Raw genomic sequence first — 24,597 nt, forward strand, 5'->3', positions numbered from 1 at the left:
TGGCACGCTCTAAGCTTTAATACAATACAACTAATTGTTGGTCAAAATCTATAAAGTTTGACTTTTTCCTTGGTGAAATATGATTGCCATTTTTGAACGTAGTAGGGAGTGTTTCTATGTGCATTTGTGTTAGAAAATTAAAAGAGAGCACGCAAAGATAAATAATTTGATTAGTTATAAGTAGTAAATTCATTCAATAACTTCTAACCCTTATGTAGTTATGTTATGTAATTTTGCTTGAAAAGAAGCACAGATTGATGAACTAGTGGGTGTAATTAAAAAAAAAACTAAAGAGAGCCAACAGGGTGGAAGAGAACCAAGATTTGCTCCTCACCAACTTTCCGTTTCCCTATTTTCCTCTCTTTTTGAAACGTGACACACCCAGGAGCCACAGCTGATGCTTGCTTTATTTACAGCTTCACTCTAGTGTTGCCTCCGCCCTTCTCCACCATTGCTTTTTATGTCGGTCTGACCCCCCGTACTCCTCTCCGCGCCATTATTCCTCCTCTCCTGCTCTCCAGTCTCCACCCCCATCCTCCCTCCTCCTCCTTGCCTGCAGCAGGCCTCCGCTGGTGCGCCGCCGGCCAGTGCTCGCACCACACCCCGGCGACCGGCGAGATGTCGAAGGTAAGGCGCGCTCGTGCTGCTCGCATTGATCGTGATCTGATTTCTTTCTGCCATTCGTACGTGTGCACAAAGCTGGTCGCCTTTCCAGAGGCATGGGGAGGATCCTGCTTTGGAATCCAAGAAATGATTCGTTTCGCTTTTCTCTTATGGACTCTCTGCTTTTGCACTCTGCTCATCTCTGCTTCCCTGTTGGACTTTGGATGCAGAAAATCGTGGTGAAGCTGCACCTGCACGACAACAAGGACAAGCAGAAGGCCATGAAGGCTGTCTCGGCGCTCACCGGTAATCATGGCAGCTTCTTCTCCTCTGCTGTTTCTGATCGCGCGTCTAGGAGAGCAGCGACGCCTAACAACCGTGTCCTGCTGATTGTGTGCTGTGCAGGCATCGACGAGATATCCGTGGACATGGCGTCGCACAAGATGACGGTGATCGGCATGGTGGACCCCGTGAACGTTGTGAGCAAGCTGCGCAAGGCGTCGTGGTCAGCGACCATCGACTCCGTCGGCCCGGCCAAGGAGCCGGAGAAGAAAGAAGGGGAGAAGAAGGAAGGAGAGAAGAAGGACGGCGAGGGGGACAAGAAGAAGGAAGGCGACGACAAGGACAAGGACGGCGACGGCAAGAAGGTGGCGCCGCCGACGGAGCAGCAGATCCTGGCCGAGCTGATGAACCAGTACCGGGCGTACTACTACCCGTACCCGCACATGACCACCCCCGCCCACTACTACGTGCAGAGCATGGAGGAGAACCCCAACTCCTGCACCATCTGCTAAACCATTCTGCTTCTGGCTGCTGCATGAGGTAATTAAGCTAAGCTTGCCCGATTATTAGTTACGAGCTGTGTGCATGTATATATGCGTACACACCTTATGGCACGGACGATCTAGCTAAGAAGGTGAAGGTGGTCTTGGACCGTGCATTTTGTGACGCGTAAGAAGAAAAAGTGTGCCGATCTCACTTCTACATCGAGGTCTGGGCTGCTGCATAGGCATAGCGCCTACTCGTGTGGCCATGCATGCTGCCATGGACATGGAGGATGCGTTGCCAGCGTGTCTGTATTACTGTGTATGACGCGGGTATGTGTAAGTGAAACTTTGCTTTCTGGTATAACCAGAGCTGTAATGATGATTTGTAGCTACAATTTTGGATTTTAGAGTATTGTTTTACTTATTTATTTTTTGCATGTTTGTGTGAATATATGTGAACTCACTTAATATGCTATTTCCGGTTGACGCTTGCTCAATCGCAGCATCATGAATGACATGGAAAACAATATCCATAGTTAGACTGACAAGTGGGGCCAATGACTCTATACTTTTTTTGCGAGGGCCTATGACTATATGCTAGGGACCTGTCCGTATTACTTTTTTTTCAACAGAAGTGATGTATATCTGTAATATGAGCAATTTGTCGCATGTTCAAAATCACTGTTAACTTTGTTCTTCGTCTTAGTCCTGTCAGGTCATGATATTCACGGCCCGCCCAACAAAAATTGGATTATCGGAGAAACAGAATCTTGATACGCCACGTAATGCCAACCAAGAAATGTTTTTCACTGGCCTCTCTTGAGACTTATTGGTCTACGACAAGTTGAACACAAGAATTGCAAGTTTCAAATCAAGACAGAGAAAAAAACACACACAAATATGCTAAAAGATAGCAATTGGGAACAGAGTGCCAAGCCGACACCTCACACATCTCACTCTCACTCTCTCATAGTCATATAGTCTCGTAGATAAGCAAACCTACCCACCGTCCCACGCACACCTCTACTATCTTTCACTTGAAAATTGAAAATTGCATCACGTAGTGGCCAAACATATTGGATGTCATGGAACCAGTATAATACGAATCATCAATCAGATCAGCAAGCTATATGTATTATTGACTTCATTTAGCACACCCATTTGGAGCCAGATTCACATCCCAGTATTCCACAGGCAGGTTCGCCCAAAGCTTTCAGCAGGACCGCTCACTCAATGTCTCAAACAGCTGAATGCTCTGGCTTAGATTTCTCATATTTTACATTAGAGTATCAATTAGTCCATAGCCGTAGTTTAATGGCCGCAACAAGGTTTAGTATAAGTTAGTACAACTCGCATGCCTGTTGCTACAATCTTCAGAGGCAGTGGCGGATGTGGGATGCGGGATAAGGGGGGGCTAAAACAATAGAGATGTTGATTTGCACGAAGATTTAACGGTGAAATCAAGCTTTTGCTACAGTAATTAGCATTGAAATCAAGAAATTAGGGGGGGCTGGAGCCCCCCCAGCCCCCCCTTTGGATCCGCCACTGTTCAGAGGAAACAACAAAGATGCATGAGCTCACCAATTCTTCTGACATCAGCCATCAGGTCCAGCACATCTGAAGAACGGGATGGAATTTTTGGTAACACTCAACATGGAAATACTACCAAGGAGATGAAAGGGATAGGGGCGTTTGCGCACACGGGTGTGCCTACTTGCATCCATCCACGAAATGGAGTGCAGGTGCAGGCGTGGCAACTGTCAGGTGACGAAGGAAAATTTGGATGGTCTCAACCAAAACCACTCGTTCTCTTGTCCGAAACATTTGGGAGCTGGTGAGCCCGGATGATCAGGACGTTTCAGGCTTATCTGGCCAAATGTCAACTTTCATTTGCGGGGGGTGCATCAAAACCTAAAACTGAACATGCTGCGAAATTTACTTGGCCTCTTTCCTTATGCTGTAGCAGCTGAGCACTGAAATTATTATCTGAAAAGGAATGGAAGGATACTTACAAATTCACAACGAACTGTTCCGGTTGTAGATCCTAATAAATTGGGCACGATTACTGCAGTGGGTCTAGGAATTCATCATACATACCAACGGCGGTTGAGCATGCTGTCTTTCTCCAACAGTAAAATGATCATTGATCATCAGGACCGTCGTCAAATGGATTTGTTGGAAGATAGAATCTAAACACAAGGAAGAAGACGACACTGAGCTGAGCTGGGCAGCTGGCGAATCGTTAGTACTCTTTGGGCTTTATCTTTCTATTGGGCCGCTCGTATTGATCGCTTAATGGGCCAGTTGGCCAGAGTTGGCAGCGCCTCCCAGTCCGTCTGATAGGTGATAATTGATATAGCCTGGAACCGGCTCCTCAGACATTGCATGTCACGCTGCGTCCATTCAACAACGTGCTGTAATAACTTAGCTAAAAAAAGGAAAACAACGTGTTGTAACATCTTTTGTTTCCATGTAAATATCATTTGTTCCCTAAACTAAAATTTAGTAGGAAAGGTGTAAGAAGTTTAACATCAAGATATGTCGCACGATTGCTTTTGCTTATATATCCTCAACAAAAAGAAAAATGCGTATGAAGAACATAAATATATTTTAAGAAGAAGATTGCAAAAGCACACAAAAAGGCACACATAAATTTGAGTATTTATTTACTCTCTCCATCCAACAATTGGATGTTGGTGTGGTGTTGCAAATATAGCTCACTGTTACTATATGCATGAAAGTGATAATATTTTGGAACAAAAAACACCATGAGCGCACCCCCCCTCCCTCCCCTCTCACCCACCGGCGACCATGACAACACCTGGTGATCTGTAGCGTCATGGATCTCTCCGGCCTCGATCGCCGGCCTGGAAGGGTGGTGGAAGCAAAAATCATCCGCTATTTCAATGCTTCGATCCATTTTGATCCATCTCTTTCCCCTAAGGAGTTCTTCCTTGTCTTTTCTGCTGGACATGCAAATTTCGTCTAACAAAGGGTTCAGTCTCTTGCATTCTGCAATCTGTTATTTGTGGCATCCCTTCTGAATTTAGAGTCCGTTCTCTTGGGGACCGTGTTTTTTGATTCTCAGTACATTCTCAGGAAGTTGGATTTCATATTTATCGGCTTCGTTCCTTTGAATGTGCTAGCTTTAAGAGTCGTTCCTTTGAATGTGCTAGCTTTAAGAGTTTCTTCCACCTTTGGCATGGTGGTGGTCCGAATTATGCTTTGGAATATAAGAATTGGTTACAAGAACAATCTGCAGAATGGGTTGAGATTGTTAGAAGGAATTCTAGTTCTAATCCCCTTTCGGGAGCCAATCTAACGCGCTTGGGTCAGGGGCGTGTTCTTCACGATCATCAAAATTCAAATTTTCAATCTCGTGCTGCACCAACAACAAAATGGTCGGTCTTTACTCGAATTAAGCCTGCCGTTACTAATGTCTTAAATCCAGCCTTTAAGGGGATTCTTGGCCCTCCCCCTTCCTATATGCGCCCTTCTTTACAGCCACGAAATTTTGGCCCAGCCCATCAACACGCCAATACTTATGGCCATCCTTGCCAAACATGTGGTCTCTCTGGTCATCAGCCTGGAAGGTGTGGCTTCCCTCCTCGATCCTCGTGCCGCTTCAATACACCTGCTGGTAATAGCGCTCCTTCCACCGGTAATCCTTCCAGCAATCACTCGCTGCAGACAAGGCCCAAAACTGGCTACAAAGAAGCATGTTTCGCCTCTTTCTCTGATCTCTCCAAGTCCTGCCTTGAACTTTCACCTCCCCCTCGTCACTGTTTGCTGGAGCCGTACCTAGAAGATCACGGCTCCAGAGTTTGAGGATGAGCTACCGGTACTGCCCTCATCACCACCCGTCTACTCTTCTTTTGGTGAGTTCACTTGTGCATCCCTTGGCATTATTCTTCAGTCGCCACCTGTTCATGTAGCGTGGTTTCAGGAAACCCCCGTTACTGTTACTTCATCGACCTCTCCCTCCAATCTACATGGGAGGATGGCTTTCCAATTTGTTGACCCACAGCCTTTCTTGCCGCATAGTGCTCAGCGAGTGATGGTACCTGGTAGACCTCTTGGTGCGTCTGGTCGTCCTACTGTCGCGTCCGGTCACGCTGAGAACGTTGCCGTTGACGAACGTTGCCGTTGACGATGAACAGTAAAATCCGTGCGCCCGGTCACTGCCTCGCTCAGCGTCTGGTCGCTGCTGCTGACTCCTGTTGTTGTCGAGCAACTGATCGAACGCGTCCGGTCCTCGTAGGGCCGCGTCCGGTTACCTCTGCCGAACTCGTTTCTTCGCGATCTTGCGTCCGGCTTGGTTCCTATCTTCGTGCTTGAACTTTGTTAGATATCTTGAATCCTCTCTTGTGCTTCTAGGGTCTTGTTTAAGGTGTTGATCATTGGATCATCATGTCGCCTTCGTCCAAGTCACTTTTGCACCCTATTAAACTACAAAAAAATTACTTGTAAATTCATTAGTTCAATTTAGTTGTATTGGTCATCAAACACCAAAATCCAAAGTAAATGGACTTAGGGTCCATTTTCCTTACAGGGGTGCTAGGAAAGGTTTTTCACTGTAAAAAGGGGAGTCAGACAGGGTGACCCACTATCCCCTCTCCTCTTTATGTTGGCTGTAGACTTTTTGCAAGATTTGCTAAATTTAGCTAAGGAACATGGTCTCCTTTCTCTCCCACTAGTTTTGCCACACAATCAAGATTTCTCAATATTGCAGTACGCTGATGATACATTAATTTTCATGAGAGCAGATGCTAGAGAGCTTTTCTTTCCCAAAGCTTTACTGAATTCTTTTGCTAAATCTACAGGGCTAATGGTTAACTATGGAAAGTCAATGATGGTTCCTGTCAATGTTGATGATGCTAAACTTAAAATCCTTTCAAGAACTTTGGGATGTACAAAAGGTTCTTTGCCATTCACATATTTAGGTCTACCTCTAAGTCTAACCAGGCCTACTGTGGCTGATTATTGGCCACTGGTTTTAAGATGTGAAAGCCGTTTGTGAGTGTTTCTAACTTCCTAAATGAAGCTGGCAGGTTGCAGGTTACAGTTAACAAATGCAGTGTTCAGTGCCTTTCCTACCTTTGCAATGTCCACCTATCTATTGCCTATAACGGTTGTTAAGTAAATAGATATGTTCAGAAAGCACTGTCTATGGCATGGTTCTGATGTTAAAAATAGAAAACCTCCAAACGCAGCTTGGCTAATGGTTTGTGTTCCAAAAGAATGTGGTGGTCTAGGGGTTCTTGACTTACATACACATAATCAGAGTTTGTTACTAAACAATTTGCACAAATTCTTTAATAGAGTGGATATCCCCTTGGTCAATCTTGTGTGGGAATCTCTTTTGCCAAAGATAAATTCATCACTGTTCAGTGTTTCTGTCAGTTAGCATAGCCTCATGTTCTCTTCCATTTGCCACTCTCTGAGGAAGCTTATCAGTAGTTTATTGATTTGTCAGTCCTTGTGCAGAATGTGACTTTGTAGGAGGGGTTCGATTCATGCTCTTATGTTTGGAATTCAAACACCTTCACTTCCAGACGTGCATATAAGCATCTTATTGGGAATCAACCAGTTCATCTAGTATATTCTTGGTTGTGGAAGTCTTGCTGTCAAAATAAAAGAAAGTTCTTCTTTTGGTTGTTACTGAAGGATCGGCTAAGTACTAGAGAAATTCTAAGAAGAAAAAAATTGCATCTTGATGATTATAACTGTGTGCTATGTAGCCATGGAAGAACCTCTGGTTCATCTGATCTTAGATTGTTCTTTCTCAAGATCCTGCTGGTTCACTTTGGGCTTGCTTATACATAACTCTTCTGACCCATTTGGTACTCTAGCTTCTTTTAGAGCACAGTTACAACAGCCTTTCTTCATGGAAATTATAGTGACAATGTCTTGGTTAATCTGGATGGTTCGAAATGATGCAATCTTCAAGCATGTACAACCCTCTGTTGATCATTGCAAGCGGATCTTTCATCAAGAATTTGCTTTAGTTATACTTAAAGCAAAAAGTAGCTTAGCTCCTTTGTTAACTCAATGGCTAGAAGTTTATGTGTAATTCGTCAGATCTTCTTTGTTTCTTTTTTTTTTGTTTTGTTTCTTGAGCTCCACCGTAAGACTGTTTATAAGTTTTTCAAATTCAATAAAAGCTCAGTGGGGGGCAACCCCTCCTGTTTCATTCAAAAAAATTTGATGAATTACTATACCAAAAAAATATTTTCACAACAAATCAGGGTAAGCATGAAACCAATATACCATGTGTTGCCGGTATACATGGCCAACCGGACCGCCCGGCACTGGCACGAGCACGCGCAGGCACGGCACTATGCGGCATGGTAGCTTAGCCGTGCCGTGCCGGATAGTGCCACCGTGCCGTCGTCTTTGGCCCAGGCACGGCAGTCCGACGTGCCCGTGCCGGCCTGCAGCAGCGCCTCGCGCTCGAGGCCGTAGCGACTCGCACCGCCGCCGCGTCCAACGCCTGTGGCCGCCGTGTCGAGGCTGTCTCATCGCCGCAGCGCCAAGCACGCCGCGCCACCGCATCGCTGCGCCCCAGAGTCATCGTCGTCGCCGCCGTGCTCCGCGCGAACGCCGTTGCGCCGCCGAATTAGTGCCTCGCGCCGCCGCCACTGTAGCCGCGCCTTGAGGAGAAGACGAGTGGGGGAAGGAGTGGCCTTGAGGAGAAGACGAGTAGGGGAGGGAGTGCCTTGATGTTTCTGCGGTTGGGACTCGGGAGCAAGACGGGGGGAGCCGGCCGGACAGAAGCGAGCAAAAAGGAACGGCGGCTGGAGAGGTAAAAATGAGAGAGAACGAGGAGGGACTAGCTTTTATAAGGTAAAAAATAATGCAAATCAATCCAACGGTCCAGAATAATCGGACAACTATCGTGCCAGCTCATTAACCATGTTATGCCTGTGTCGACACTGTAGGTCGGACCTGCAGCCCACGCACGGCCCAAGAATCATGTCCGTGCCAGCACTGGCACTATGACTCTCGTGCCCGTGCTGTGCTAATATCGTGCTTTTTCGGGTTAAACTCGTGCCGGCCCATCGTGCCTAGCCTATTTGGCCATGCCGGTGACGTTACTGACTTCGCCGTACCTTAATTTTATTTTGTCTTCCGCCATTGGTTGACTAGACGCTGCTCGCTCACAGGCAGCAATTCGTCAATTGCCAAATTGAAAATGACAAAAACTCCTGCTGCCTTGCACGCAAGACACACAGACACACGAATCACGCGAATTTTTCCACCTATATTACCTACAGATCCTCGCGGTGCAGTATAATACTGCACACGGACAGTCAGCTCACCAATGCCATCGATCTCTTTCGGCCGGTGACTCCTGCGCCAACTTTCTTTCGCCGCATGGCAACTAAGGGGGGTGTTTCGTTTCTACGGGAAAATTTTAGTCCCCGTCCCATTAGATGTTTGGACACATGCATGAAGTATTAAATATAGACGAAAAAAATAATTAATTGCACAGATTGTGGCTAATTTGCGAGATGAATTTTTTAAGCCTAATTAGTCCATGATTTGACAATGTGGTGCTACAGTAAATATATGCTAATGGCGGACTAATTAGGCTTAATAAATTCGTCTCGTAAATTAGTCTCTATTTATGTAATTAGTTTTATAATTAACTCATATTTAGTTCTCCTAAATAGCATCCGAACGTCCAATGTGACATGGACTAAAATTTAGTCCATGAAACCAAACACCCCCTAAATCTAGAAACAGTTTGATCTGAATTCGAGCTGAGCTGAGAGTCGACGAAGTTCCCCCCAATAAACAATGTTCCAGGGCCTCTGGATTCCTGCTCCTGCTCACCTACACGGGACGCTCGTCTCAGCTTTCCTCTCGCCTTAGCTCACCTACTAAACAAGTGTAAGATCACCGTGTCCTTAGTCCGTACCGGTTGGTACTCTAATCTGGTTCAGCTCGTTGCATCCGGTCAATCTGGTTGTTTCAGGTTCCCCCATCTTTTAACTCCTGGCAGTGAGCTAGTAGCTCATGTACATAAGGATGTTGAGATTGTGGAGACGGAAGAGTTCGCTCAATTACTCAAACACAGAAGTACTTACTCTACAGTAAACCTGTACGTGCATAATGGCTTTACTTATACGTGTCCGCACGGAAGCTGCTTCTTTTTTTTCCCCTGCTCTTGGAGCACAGCACAGCGCCACGTGTTTTTCGGACTAGTGCAATCAGGAATGTGCTAGACGCCCAGGCTACCAAGATCCTCCGGTCCAGTCCAGCAGGCACACCATAGATCCTCCGGTCTCGTACCAAGATCCTCCGGTCCAGTCCAGCAGGCACTACACTGCACACACTACGCAGCCATGTGCGTACGTAGAACGCTGCAAATGCTCGGCAATGTACGCTGACAAAATTCGCCTCAGGAAATGTACGCTGCCGAAATATGGTTGAGATCTCGTGTACCTGAAAACCGTATTTGGAGCCCCCTATATCCGAGAAAACAGAAATGCACACGCGGCGAGTTTCTGTCGCCGAGGCCTAGCCGCGGTGGTGCACTCCGCCGCACCAGCTTGTCTGCGATGAAAGCAGCCTGCATGCAGCTGGGGCATTGGGGACACCGAGCACTAGATGGAGCAGACGAAAAGGCTGGATCGGAGCGTACGTACGTGTGAATACCGTCAGAAATTCAGAACATGTGGCCACACAAAAAAACACCAACTACTGAACCTTGAAAGAGTCCTTTCCGATGGGGAACCTAGGCAGATGCTGCTGTTGCTACGCCTCGTGACTGCCGATCAGGGCGCACAAGCGTCAACGGCGACGCCAACAACAATGTGCTGGCTCACAAAAATGTTGCGCTTGTGCTTTCGCTGTCTCGTTGTTTTGTTTCCTTGGACCTGGCCTCCGATTTCAAGGAGAAAAAGGAGTGCTGTACTATAAAGAATTTCAACTGCAAGTTAGGAGTAGTACTACCTCCAATGGGTGAAAGTGAAAGGTCCCAAAGTGAAACTATCTGATTTCACCTTAAATTTTCTTTTATTTTACTGCCAGGCACCAACAGATATACTGCATGGCCTCTCCAACAGGTGCAGGCGCAGAGCTGAGCCTACTTGGGCTGCCTGCCTGCCTGCGCCTACTGCTCCACTCGGTTGCTCCAGAGGCCCAGAGCCCAAGCCCCGCGCGCACCAGTTGGCCGTGTCAGTTCAACGACCACCAACCCCTGCGCTTTAATGCCAGAGCACCTTCAATTCACCGCTCGCTGCATCCTCTGCCTCCCTTCTTTACCACCAGTCCACCACTGCGTTGCTGCTAGAGCCTTGGTTCCTGGCGGCGGGCCTCGGTGCTCGTTCGGCGTGGCCGGCGTCGTGGACATGGGCGCCGCGGCGGCGCGGTCGGCATTGGCGTCCGCAGGCCGTGCGGCGAACGAGGCCGTGAGCTTCGTGGTGTTCCTGCTGCTGGACGCGCTGGAGGTGCTGCTGTGCGTCGTGTACAAGGTGGCGGACTACGTGGTGGAGGGCGCGTGGCGGCCCTGCTACTGCTCCTCGCGGTCGGCGTCCCCGGCGTCGGCGGCCACGGGCAAGATCGTCGTGTCGGAGCGGGGAGGCTCCAAGGTGGTCAGCATGCTGTCCGCCACCAGGCTGCACCTCGAGGACATCTCCGACACGCTCTACACGCGCCCCTCCGTGCTCGCGTGCGCCGCGGCGTCGGGGTCCTCCACGCGGCGCGCGCCGGTGCCGGGGGTCACCGTGCACTCCGCCATCGTGCAGATGCTGCGGGGCAAGGTCCGCGGCGGCGGCGGCGACGGCAAGCACATGCCGTACCCGTCGCCGCGGTGGTCCGACTGCCACTGCGCCAACTGCAACCCGGCGGACACGGACCGCCTCTTCGTCCACGTCGAGGCGCCGACGCAAGGTACGCCCGCCCGCCCTCCCGCCATTATTTAAGCATTAATTAACCCACACACACTCCATGCCTCGATCGCAGCGTCGACGGAGGAGGACGTGCTGTTCATCCACGGGTTCGTCTCGTCGTCGGGGTTCTGGACCGAGACGGTGCTCCCGCACGTGAGCCCCGCGGCGCGGTCCCGGCGTCGGCTGTTCGCCGTGGACCTGCTGGGTTTCGGCCGCAGCCCCAAGCCGGCGGACTCGCTGTACACGCTGCGGGAGCACGTGGAGATGATCGAGCGGTCCGTGATCGAGCGCCACGGGATCAAGTCCTTCCACATCGTGGCGCACTCGCTGGGCTCCATCCTCGCGCTCGCGCTCGCCGTCAGGCACCCCGCCGCGGTCAGGTCCCTCACGCTCGTCGCGCCGCCCTACTTTCCCGTGCCGCGCGGGGAGGTCGGCACGCGGTACGTGCTCCGGACGGTGGCGCCGCGGCGGGTGTGGCCGCCCATCGCGTTCGGCGCCTCCGTGGCGTGCTGGTACGAGCACCTCAGCCGCACCGTCAGCATCGTGCTCTGCAAGCACCACCGCCTCTGGGAGCTCGCCTTCCGCGTCTTCACCCTCTACAGGTACGTGTCACGTACGTGAATCATCGAAGGCAATTTTTTACAAAACGCATCCAAATCAGTGAGGTGAAATTAGGTCAGCGACCGACCGGCTCAACGGCATTTTTCTTTGCATCCTGCAAGAGGTTTTGGGTACTGGTTCACGATATGCGGCCGCATGGCCATCTTCCATTGATTTTGTTTGATCTGCACAAACCTACGGAATTTATTACGACTAATCAAGGTCGCAAAGGAGGAGATCACATCAATAGGATCTCACTCAGGGTACTCCACTCTCTTCGCACTGCAGCATTTAGGAGCGCCGGCGGGGCCCAGCCTGCGCCGCTGCGTCGAAGTGATCAGTGGCAGTTAATAGGGTGCATAGGAACCAGTTGACCGCGGTGAGCCGTTGGAGTGGTGGGCCGGCGGGCCATCTGCCGGTGCCGTGTGCCATGGCCGCATGGCCACCAACTGACCATGAATATGGTTTAAGATTGTTTGTATTTCTTCGGTAACGTTTGGTTTCTCGGTTTTCTGGGCTGATAAACCGGGCTGGTGCTGGTTTGTCGTGAGAGAAAAACACTATTGATTGGCTGATAAGTCCTGACCGAAACCAACATGTGAACAATAGCTGTTTTTCACGAAAAGGGTTCATCATCGTATTAATGCCTAAAGGTAAGCTTATTTAGCAGCGTAAGAAAAAAACGAAATGGCCATTAATTGTCCAATACGCTCGCTTCCAGCAAGATTTTGTTAAGGGTGCCATAAAAGGAGTGGATACAGTTCATCTCTCTGTATATTCAGATGTAGCCAGCGGGGTGCTCCAGCTAGCAACTAAATCAAGCACAGCAGGGTTTGGTTTGACTGTTTGAGAGACACGGTTATATATTTTTGGCTAACCAACCAACCATTCGTCGTGCTCCATCCTACGGGCAGGGTGCGGACCTACCTCATGGACGGCTTCTTCTGCCACACCCACATCGCGTCGTGGCACACCCTCCACAACATCATCTGCGGCAGCGCGGGCAAGATCGACAGGTGCCTCGAGGTGGTCAGGGACCAGCTCACCTGCAATGTCACCGTCTACCACGGCAGCGACGACGAGCTCCTCCCCGTGCAGTGCAGCTACGCAGTCAAGTCCAAGATCCCGCGCGCCCAGGTCAAGGTCATCGACGGCAAGGACCACGTCACCATTGTCGTCGGACGCCAGAAGGACCTGGCCAGGGAGCTGGAGGAGATATGGGACAGGAAACGGTGAGATTGCTGGCCGGGTAATTTATAGGATGGTGAAGAAGCCACAAAAAGGAGTGTTAAGAACACCACAAACCTCATAATCAGGTTAACAAAAGGATGGGTCTTCGTAGAAGAAGAAGATGGCTGCCAACAAGCAACAACGAGAGTTTCCTAATGGAGGCTGCAGGAAGGAAGTGTAAGGGCAGACGGGCTCGAGAGAAATGTGAAGAGTACTTAATTACATTTACCTTTTTTTTTTTGTTCATTGTTTTTTCGACTCGTTCTCAGGTTTTCATATTGAAGGCCGAGAAAAATTCTTGCCTGGCCTGGCCTGTGTGTAATTATGATATAAATGGTTAGTCGTTTCAGTTGTAATTCCTGAACAGAAAGTGACATGATCCGATTTGTGGAGCTTGTACCTTTTCTTCTCCGCTTTTTGGTCTATTCCTCCCCTTTTTTGTTCTTATTACTGCATTGCTACACGTGAACTCCTGCAAGATATAAAAATATATAATAATATACAATGAAAAATGAATCATATATGAAAACGCAGGATTAAGAATCACGCACGCTACGTACCAGGACTGAAGAGGAGTTTTTGACGTCTTGCATGCTCGATGCTTCCATCTCAGTACTAATCCTACGAAAGAACCCAATCAATACAGACGATCCAAGGAACCACTTTATTCCCATCATCCCATGCAGTGGCTACGAGTGGTCGGTCCGCCTCAGATCTGGCCTCTGAGATAGTATAAAGTCTCCGCGTCAACCTGCAGAGATTCAGTGCCACACCATACCTTGCTGTACCCTGTGAGCATATTGTTCTAAGAAATTCATCGTCGCCTCAATGGTTTCCATAAATGATGCAACGAAATTATGAATGGCCCCAACATGCTCCAAAAATAACTATACATGCGTTCTCACAGCATAGCAAAATCAATATACCTGCGCACTGTCCAACTCCTTCCCATCAACTGTTCACTCGGCTTTCCTGATCTTTACCTGGTATATAGAGATCATAAGAGCCTAGGAGTACCACAGGAGGACGTATTAAAGATAAAAGACGCAGATACAGTCCCCCACCTCGGGCCACAGCTTGCTGTACTTGTGCAGATTTATTACAGCTGCCCAAGCCTGCCTGTACAACAGAACGAGGCAAACCAAACAACTCGCGACAGCAAGTAATTTACTGGGTAATCAGTGTAGCTAACAGTTGACTGAAATGAATGGCTCATGCAGGGCAGACATGTAAGATTTCATAATGTGCTACAGTGAGCTTAAGCCTGCTCATTCAATACAAGGGCTCTCCATAGGCGTTCCATCAATCCTCCCGTGCCCACCCCCCACCCAGCCCAGGCAAGTGACGGACCACAAGCCCTGGACAGTGGCCTTATGCACCATCTAGATTTCCTGCCGTTCAAGAACTGTGCAGAGCACGCCTGCATAAGAACAAGTAAGCAACTCTGTAGCACGCCTGCCGTTCATGACACTTTCAGCAGCTACCTCAGTACACGTCTGTCCTGCACAAGAATTCAGAAAAGCAATGATAAGTAAATGATATCAGTTACAGAAGCTATTTAATAAAATGGTTCAGATTAGATCTGGAGATTGAAACACAATACCTGTAGTCCTGGACTCAGATTTTCTATGGAGCATATTGAAATTAAGCCCTTAAGGCGTTTCCTACTGGATAACCCATTAACCCTTGTCCAGCAGGGAGAGCATAGGAAACTGCTGCAACATTAAAGCACACAAGATACACGTGAGAAGGCACAGTAATAAAAAATAATACATCAAGAGAAAGCTGTGCCGAGTAATTAACTAAGTCAAAAGAAATCACTGGGCAAAAAACTTAGATACCAGCTCTGGAAGATTATGCTACCGAATCTTGTGGGACCAAAAATTTTAGACAAGAACTTCAATAGGAATTAGTATCAGATACACCCTGGGAACAAAGAGCTTTACCGGGTCTCCAGGAAAAAAAAAAAAAAGCTTTACCGGGTCTCAAGAAAGAAAAAAAAACAAAGAGCTTTACAGGGTCTCAAGAAAAAACAAAGAGCAATACTTAGCTTGGGAAAACATCCGAAACATATTAGAGAAACAAACATGTCATGTAGTTACTGAAACCTGATGCATGGTACTGCTCCCTCTATTCCAAACTATAAGACGTTTTGTCTTTTCCATAGCTTTTGCTATGCACTTAGATATACAGTGTCTAGATGCATAGTAAAAACAATGCATATAGAAAGACCAAAACATCTTATAATTTGAAACGAAGGGAGTAGTAAACATCCTGAACTTGCACATCTGAAGCACATCCAAGAGGAGAAAGTAAAGTTACCGTCAGAGCTCCAGATACATGATACAAAAAGAATAGAAACATGATGCCTTTGTATATAAAAGAAAACATGAAATATACTGGAAGGTCAAAAAGTAATACAAAACGGCAGTGTGTACTGAATAGACAGACTTCTGTCTCCCTTGACTCCATGCAAAGATTCTGGAAAAACTTCAATCAGCTGGGAGAGTCGAATGAAAATCAATCATATCATACAATTATAACATATGGAGAGACGCAAATCAACTGGGGAACTTCGGGGCAAAACATCTTTTTAGGGGGCAATCATTTAGCATTCGAGAATCATCAAGGGGGCTCATTATAAGCAACCAAGGATATACAAGGGCTGCAAATCTCTGCCAAACTGCAGCCTTTCTATAAGTTAAACGCTTGTTAGAAACTGCAAAACTGTACAACAAAGAGAGAAGAGGATCTACTTTGGTGAAGTTAACCCTGAACAACGAACATGATTAATCCGCTAGGCTAGACTCAACTATCGCCATGAAAGGCGCAAAAGCCCTCACTGCATATGAGACCACGCTGAATCCAGGATCTTCATATGCCACTTCATCAAGCCACAGAAACTTAACTTGGCATCCAAGCTTACTGCATGCACAACATGCTTGTCGAGTGCACAGAGGTCTAAACCTTTGACTGACCTATAATTACGATGATGGAAATTATGCCTATCTAAGTACAGAATTACATGGTGTTGATCTGGTCAATGCTCTTCTGGACCACGCTTATAGTCTTGGGTAATAGGTGCCCTTGCTGATCTTGCGGTGACACTGATGAGCCACGCTGGCTTCTGAAGTGAGGTTTTAGTTCACTTGGATCAACAATCACTGATTGATAGCTTGGTGTTTTAAAAGAGAGTAGATTCCTTTGCACAAAACACCTCACTACACATGTGAATCTTAAGGTTTGGCAGACTTGCTAACAACATGCAAATGCTTGTCAATCATTTTGTTCACAAAGGATTCAATCTGCATGGATGGTAAACACCATGAGTTAAAACACATAACATTGTCCCAATTAATGTAAAAGAATTATCAGAAGACATTATCACGGTGCAGAATGGCTCCTCCTGTAGCCAGAAGCCCAAGCCATAAGGCAGAAGTCAACAGAATAATGCTCATCATTGATAGAGAGCTACACAGTATTAGCAAGGGTCTGGATAGAACTATAAAACTTTGGTAAGTGAACACTGCTGTACCTTAATTTTCCTTTTAGCATCAAGAAACTCAAGAGTAGTCATCGATTTCTCTCCTTCTGAGCATGTATCAATGATCTGTTGAGGCCAGAGAAAACAGAGACTACTGTCAGTATTATTACTATCATCACCTAAATTCACGAGGCAACAATGCTCAATAGATCCCAGAACGATGAAGGAAATAACACTAAAAGAGAATAGAGCAACACATGCAGCATTATGTGGAAAATGAACACTTCTAAAGCATGAACCAACTACCACTACCAAACTAAGTTTTCAAGTTGTCAACCCAAAAATCAAGAGACATTTTTAAAACATATCTACATGGTATAATACCTTGTTAACAGATTTGCGCATGATTGATTTGTACCCCTCTCGGTCGATCTTTTTTCCTCTATATAATGGCATCAGCAGCGAGGCTATAAAATTCACGAGACCCTGTTTTATATGCTCCACACCTCTTGATTGCCGCTCAGATGCAGGTTTGCTATCGGCACCCTGTGAGGCAGAACTACGGCATGTCTGCTTCTGACTACTTGAATCATCTTCATCAGGTATGCGTATCCGACTGTAGAATTCTTTATCAGCTTCCATTGCCTGTGCCTGCCACCTCTCAATGGCTAGAGGATCCTTGACACCATCAATGCAGATTGTATCAGTATCCACCCATGCCCTCGTAAACCGACCGTATACAACACCAGTATCAGTGTTTGCTAGGCAAGCTGTCTCATTTGAGTGGTTCTGCTGAATACAATTATCACGAGACATTTTCAAGCTGTCAGCATCAGCGCAGTTAGTGTTGTCAGGCAAATCCTTAGCTTTGACATTCTTGGAATCATTTTCTGATATGCACTCATGTCTCCCAAAATTATCCTTCAATGTTCTTTTTCTTGTATTGGATTCGTCCAAATGGTGATCACGAATCACAAAAGATTCGAACGATGGTATCTCTGGAAGCTCACGAGGCACACTTATCTCTGCCTCTACAGATGCATATGCCTAAAAACAGACAGGAGTCATGAGTTAGATGGCTTTCCTTTTCTTTTGTAGAACATGTTCATTATTCTGGACCAACACCACAAACTAGAATATTTGTATATGCAACTCTAATTCTAATTCAAGCCTTATGTACCATAACTGGCCATTGGCCACCTCAAAGTTTGTCTAATTTCTATTGATTATCTCAGTTACTGAATCTAAACAATAAACTAGTCAGATCAAACTGCTTACAAGTTTGAAATTTCTAAACCTCCGATTTCCATGTTTAATTTTTAAATTTCCATTTTTAGTGATATATTCGATCAACAGTGATAAATATACTTGCTCTAATAGTTGCATGCAAGGTATGTCCCAAAAACATGCACAAGATAAGGAGATTATAAATTCAAGAAAATAACATGGAAATGACCAAACTAGTTCCTTTTAAAAATACTGGAGAGAAGTGCTTCGCTTGGTGATAAATGAACAGAAAGAAGGGGAACAGATTATTATAAATAAGGAAAAAAATGAAAATGTCTCTGTAGTTTTGCATTCAGAGCTACACAGTACACAATAACACACCATGTAGTATGCAACAAGTCTAGCAAAAAATACACGCCCTGTATTTTGAAACAGATAAATAACGCTTAAAAAACTAAAGCAACCTACGAGGAACAATGTTGGCTTTGTATATTAAGAAAATAGGCACACAAATTCACCTCGATGAGGAATTGAAATTGGGCATACCCTCAACCAACTGAGCTAGGACCACCTTCTTAATAATGACGAAACTAGCATAAATTTCCATGTCCGCAGTGGCAGGTAATGAAATTGTGATAATATAAAGAGCCAACTCTGTGGTGTCAGGTAATGAAACTGCTCTAATATAGAGAGGCAGATAACAATCTTTCTCAGCTTTTTATGGATAATGTTCTTATCAGAGACGATAAGGATGGTCAATGGTCAATATTAAAACCTGATTGGTTGGACAAATCTTAATCAAAAGAAAATTTTAGTCACAGACCTGTGCAGCTGCTATGGCAGCAACTCGAGCAGCCTCGGCAGCAGCGAATGCAGCAGCTTCTTCCTCGGACATAGGATTGCCACACTCCACCTTAGATTCAATACCATGTGGTTGCTTTTGGGAAAGCAACTTGCCATTGGACATAGCAGCTGTCACAGTTTCCAATTTCATTTCCTTGTTCTCATACTTCTTGTTTGTCTTTGGTGGTGACCGACTACTTGCGAATCTTGTACGCTGGCGCTGGGAAACTACTTTATTATTGTCCAAAGTTTCATTTGGCACACGTAAGGCAGGCTTTCCTGATTGCAGATCCTTACTCTTGGTCTTACTCAATTCAATTGATGGTATTCGACGCAGCAATTTGAGTCCACCATTTCTATCCTTTTCTCTACGAAAAACTTCAATCCACACACTGACCAACTGCCGAGCTATAGCACGAATATCTCGGCTTGTGTGCACACAAACCTTTTCCTTTACAGTCTTCCCAATTCCTGCATGAAGTTGAAAAAAGAAGAATCAGGTTTATCGCTAGGCTACAATGGCTAATAACTTATACAAACATCCACGGGACACACTAGTTATAACAAACATAGATCAATGTAGTAGTGCACTTAGATACTCTTCTCTCAGTAATGTCATATATTTGTTTATTTGTTCTCCTTTGATCGAACTAGTGAATAAACAAATACATAAAAAGTACAATAGGAAGGGGTTTGCTGAAGGGCAGGCCTGGTGCAGTGGTGAGAGCTGTCTCACTGAGTCACCAGGTCACGGGTTCAAAGCAGCCTCTCCGCAGATTTTGCGGGGGGAAGGCTTGCCTTGGTTTTTTCCTTCCCCAGACCCCACTCATGTGGGAGCCTCCGGCACTGGGTCTGCCCTTTTTTTTAGGAAGGGGTTTGCTAAATTGGTAAGGTAAATTAGATTCCTAATAAGAATGTGATAACCTATGGTTTTGTACCCTTCCAAAGATAAGGCTGGAAGGGAGGAACATGCAAATCTGTTTATGTCGAGAGACATTCCCTAACGCCATTTAAAGGGACATGGAGACAATGAGCTTTGCACAGACCTGATAAACGTACAGCTATCAGATCAGTGGAAACAAGCACAAGCAAACGCACACAGTGCCGCAGTAGTTGAGTAGCATTTTTCCCAAGTGAATCCTGCCAAAATCAAAATGCAAACATGAAGAACTTCAATATAGGAAAAGTACCAGTGTCATGTAATGCTTAAAGAAACAACTCATTAATCAACTTACAAGTATCCAAGAGTTTAGCGTATTTAGTCCTTCTTTAGACCCAGCAAATGATTTAAGAACATCCGTAGGAAGCTTCAATAACTCCTTAGCCAAATGTAGGCGCCCTGATGTTGTCTTTGCACTGAAGAACATTTCTTGCAGCAAAGATTCCTTGCTAACAATTGGATACATTGCATCAGATGAGTTCTTACTTAGAGCAGTAGAAAGTTCACATGCTTCAAGTCTATTTGACATGCCCCTGACTTCATTTCTTTCACTGTCTGACTGCATTTGGTAAGTCTGTAGCGCTTCTACCTCAGCAATATAGTCATTGCCAGTGTTCAGTAAGTCAATGATGCGAACAGCTTCTCGCAAACCACTCAAAATTGCACCACCAACAGTATCTGGATGCTCTTTGCATGTTGCTTCACCCGCAAAGAATAAGCAATTTTCAACTGGCCTTCCAAGAATATCATAATCTCGCCCTGATGCTCCAACTGCAACATAAGAGTAAGCACCTCTACTAAAGGGATCAAGTCCCCAATTTGTCACAACGGATGCAACTGGATCTGGTACAGAAGCATTCCTAAAAAGCTTTCGGAGAACCACCATAGCATTGTTAACATGATCGCCAGAACTGATGCTTTGTCCATCTATAGCAGCCTTCCCAACAAGTAGAGCTATCAGAACTGGAGCCCCCAACTGTCTTTCTGAGATTCCAAAACATAAAGCACTGTCCTCTTAAATCTGTTATTTCTGCAGTTGCACCAAAGTAATCCACATTATCATCCCAAAATACCTCAGGGAACTCCAATACTATCTTGTTTAGAACACCAAACCCAAGCCGGTTTATAGAAGATACTTTCCAGTCTGGCAAGGAAGGTGAAAATTTGATTGTCTCTGCTTTCAAGCAACCAAGAGGAACAGTTATTAACACAGCATCTCCAGTAAATTCACTTCCAGTTGAAGTGGAAACCTTGACATATTTCCCATCCTTACGGCTAGCACCTAACTCCTCAGGTCCATACAGTACTTCAGTTACAACATGGTTTAACCTAATATCAAGTCTTTTAGCAAGATTCCGTAGAACAGTGTCATAGCCACCTTTGATCATGCAATGAGCACCTCCGAATCCTCCATATACATCATCCTGGTTCCAGTATGGAAGGGATAGAGATTTCAGCGTTGCAGCACAACCATACTCTAAATGTGCAAAGTGCCAGTTCATAAGCCTTCTCTCAAGAGGGCTGAGGACATCTATCTTATCATTCTTTCCACAATGATCTATCTCCTTTCCTGTTGAAGCACTTACGGAAATGTCTACAGCTCCAGAATTTGTCATAAATCTCAAGTGGCCATCCTGCTCCACAGAATCCATAGGTTGAGTTGCACGATGCTTCCTAAGAGCATACTCCAGTCCATCCTCCAGGGATAAACCAATTGCACTGTCACCATTTTGCGCAAAAAGCAGCGCCAGCTCTTCAAGAAGGCCATTGTATTCAGCTTCTAAATCTTCATCCAAAGAATAGGGAACCTTGTCACCAGTTACTACATCATACAGAGGGCAAGCACTATTCAACGTAGTAAGTTCAAGACCAAGCTGAGAACAAATCAAAGAGGATGGATCAGCCCGTCTTTCAGTAGCTATATCAGCCTCCACCCCTGTAATAATGCTAGCACCCAAATCTACAGGAACCGAAAGTGATGTGCGATCTGTATAAACACGGCCACCAATCCTTTCTCGTGCCTCAAGAACAGTGACCGAAAAACCTTGACGTTGCAAATGGCGAGCAGCAGTTAAACCAGCAGGGCCCGCTCCCACAATTATTATTCTTTTGCCATGCACAGCAAACTCAACCCTGTCACTTCGACAGTTGTTTCCACTATTTTCAATTTCACGTGCTTCTTGTTGATGAGGGACTTCAGCTTTTCCAACAGAACTATCCAGATATATCGTACATTGGATATCCAAATTGCTGGATGGCAGTGATGCATTTCTAACTTCAGTTGAGATGTCTAGATTATTTTTTTCCGTCAGATGTTCTTCAGACTTCAAGTGAGGTAGCAACTCCAGGGCACCACAGTGAACAGTGGGACAATTCTTTTCATTTGATGCTTCTACCAAAGCACATTCACTGTTTTTAACACTTACAGTTCTGCAGCATTCAATGCTTGTTCCACACTCAAAATCCTCATTCTTTTGTGATACAGAGACAATGCTATTTTGAATGCTCACTGATTCCATTTGAGGTGATTCATTTAGCTTGGGTACTTCAACAACCTCATACGGAGTGTCATCGTGCCCCTTTGCCACCTTATCTGACGCAATTCCAGCATTTATGTAGCCCTGAAAATTGATGACATATAGGGTGCAATCATTCAGGCGCTTTTCTAATTCAGCAAAACATAGTACAACAACAACAACAACAACAACAAAGCCTTTAAGTCCCAAACAAGTTGGGGTAGGCTAGAGTTGAAACCCAACAGAAGCAATCAAGGTTCAGGCACGTGAATAGCTGTCTTCCAAGCACTCCTATCTAAGGCTAAGTCTTTGGGTATATTCCATCCTTTCAAGTCTCCTTTTATTGCCTCTACCCAAGTCAACTTCGGTCTTCCTCTACCCAAGTCAACTTCGGTCAGCAAAACATAGTAACTAAAAGAAAATCTTTAACAAGGTAATAAGGTTAGTAGTAAATTGGACATCTATAAGCTCTATAAGCTGGTTGCACGTAAAAGCGAAACATATGCTCAATGATTTTCAGAAAGTCATCAAAGAGGTGCAATAGCTGCAGCTAATGGTAGGTGGAAGTTGATGGCTTAATTTGGTAAGGCAATTTTGGAAAATAATGAAGATTAACGGCAACTCAACTTACATATTGGTCTAAGAATAAAAACACATCACGAGTAAGTGCTTGATGCGGCAACTCATCTTTCAAAGGAACATCTGAAACACCACAGTCTGCAAGATCCAATAAATGTTTAACATCCTTGCTCCAGCGACTTAGTATCATGTTCCTGGAATACAAAAGAAACAGATATAGGAAAATCATGATGCAGGGTTAATGCCACCAAGCACAGAAATTTGATATTAATATGGTAAGAAGGAAGCATTAACCTACCTGCACTCTAGGTACTCCTGAAAGCCACCCTTGCGCTTCAAAACTTCCTTGAACTTTATCTTCTCAATCGGTGTAATAGTCTTTGCCTTTAGGCCAGCACGTACTGCAGCAACACCAGTATCACCTCCACCCTCATAAACTTCTGAAGTTTTAATTTTATCTTTTGTTTTTATTGACTGATCTGGAAAAACTGCTGAGGGATTTGAGAACAGCCCCTGATCTTGCATTAGAGTTTCCCAGTCAACATCACCCTCATATGCCATGTCACCATGTTTGCGTTTTTTGGAACATCGCGTAACACGTTTCAGTTTCACCTTTGATGCATTCTCCTTGTCTTCATAATCCAATGGTGCTGCCACATCAACTATATCCACATCTTTCACAGGTTGTGCTGCCATGTCTGCACCTAGACACATAGGATTATTCCAACAATGTCATGCGAAGAACAAGAATCCTTGGGCCCCATAACAGGCAGCTGATCCAAATTTTCCTCAATAACCATAGTAGTATTTGCTTCAATAATTTCTGTTGTCTCAGTGGTTTATTATCAGCTTCAACAGATAATACTGCCTCTTTTCGTCGAACAGATTTCCCAGGCACCTGTTTTGGTTTTAGACCAGTTTTCCTTTTTATGGTTGATGTTGGTGACTTGCCTTGAGAACCATCAACATCATCGCTGCTTTCCTTCCCTAGCGTTTGGGAACATATGTGTGCATCAGAAACACCAACATTGGTTGTATTTGCTGCTGTGCAAGATGTTTTTTCATCAAGATTTCCTGAATAAGATTCCAGCCCAGGGTGATTGCTTTGCCCAAGCTGAGATTTCAAAGTGATCAGTGACCCCATTGAAAGAGTTTATTGATCCATCCTTTAGTGCTTGCTGGCTTCCACATCTCGTAGAAGCTCTTCAGCTGATGATCGGTGAAATAATCCATCATCTGCAGCATTCTCTTCCCCAACAGACTTTTCCAGTTCAGGAGAAACAGAAGACAATCCTCCCAAAGCTTGCCCAGGACCGCACCAACCTTATAGTGTCTAGTGGACTTGCTACCATTTGCCTTTGCCTTTGCTTCCGAGGCAATGAGGCTTTCCGATCCTGTACACAAGCATTCTTCATCTCTTCCTTTGTGCGCCGCCTTCTCCTTTTAGTGCCCTTGGAAGCTGTGTCTGGGGCCAAACCAGATCCCTTGTTAAGACCATCCTCATCATGCGAACAAGAAACTTCCATGCTTTCTGCCTCCTCTGAGACCTGCCATGACTTCCGACCAGATCTCGTAAACAGCACTGACAAGGAGTCTTTCAACCCTAAATCATCCAAACCCTGAGCACAATTCCCAGAAACATCACTCCCCTCCAGTTTCAAGACATCTAAATTGCTCTTCTCATCAGCAACACCATCACCTATATCAACAACACCCTGTACATCTTCCTGTTGAACCAATGTCAGAACCTCAGGTCCACATTCAGCCACTGCACCAAAGTCATTACTATCCTTGCCTTTCTTCCGCTTCTTCAATTTCTTCCTTATACTAGCCAAGGTGTCCTCCATCTCCCCTGACACTGTGGAGCTGGTATAGGACATGGGTGTGCACCCGATAATTTTAGCAAAAA

The 24,597-nt window shown here is 45.6% G+C and overlaps 2 protein-coding genes, 1 long non-coding RNA gene and 1 pseudogene across 3 annotated transcripts; 2 read left to right on the forward strand and 2 right to left on the reverse strand.

Annotated features, from left to right (window-relative positions):
• The first annotated feature begins 430 nt into the window (after positions 1–430).
• LOC136539465 (heavy metal-associated isoprenylated plant protein 39-like) lies at positions 431–1,900 on the forward strand. Its single transcript, XM_066531426.1, has 3 exons — positions 431–627; positions 834–909; positions 1,009–1,900. The coding sequence occupies exons 1-3, from the start codon at positions 619–621 to the stop codon at positions 1,395–1,397; spliced, it is 474 nt and encodes a 157-aa protein (XP_066387523.1). The 5' UTR covers positions 431–618; the 3' UTR covers positions 1,398–1,900.
• An 8,740-nt stretch (positions 1,901–10,640) lies between these two features.
• Positions 10,641–13,105, forward strand: LOC136528427 (probable lysophospholipase BODYGUARD 3). Its single transcript, XM_066521387.1, has 3 exons — positions 10,641–11,270; positions 11,343–11,871; positions 12,784–13,105. The coding sequence occupies exons 1-3, from the start codon at positions 10,730–10,732 to the stop codon at positions 13,103–13,105; spliced, it is 1,392 nt and encodes a 463-aa protein (XP_066377484.1). The 5' UTR covers positions 10,641–10,729.
• Positions 12,943–14,119, reverse strand: LOC136528434 (uncharacterized). The gene is made up of 6 exons (XR_010777083.1): positions 14,026–14,119; positions 13,660–13,888; positions 13,500–13,571; positions 13,329–13,411; positions 13,175–13,261; positions 12,943–13,075 (listed from the first exon to the last, which is right to left on the reverse strand). It is a non-coding gene; the product is annotated as an uncharacterized lncRNA (long non-coding RNA).
• A 723-nt stretch (positions 14,120–14,842) lies between these two features.
• LOC136528417 (lysine-specific histone demethylase 1 homolog 3-like) lies at positions 14,843–24,551 on the reverse strand (annotated as a pseudogene).
• Positions 24,552–24,597: the final 46 nt, after the last annotated feature.

Source organism: Miscanthus floridulus, chromosome 2 (assembly GCF_019320115.1).
Source record: "Miscanthus floridulus cultivar M001 chromosome 2, ASM1932011v1, whole genome shotgun sequence".
Lineage (NCBI taxonomy): Eukaryota > Viridiplantae > Streptophyta > Magnoliopsida > Poales > Poaceae > Miscanthus > Miscanthus floridulus.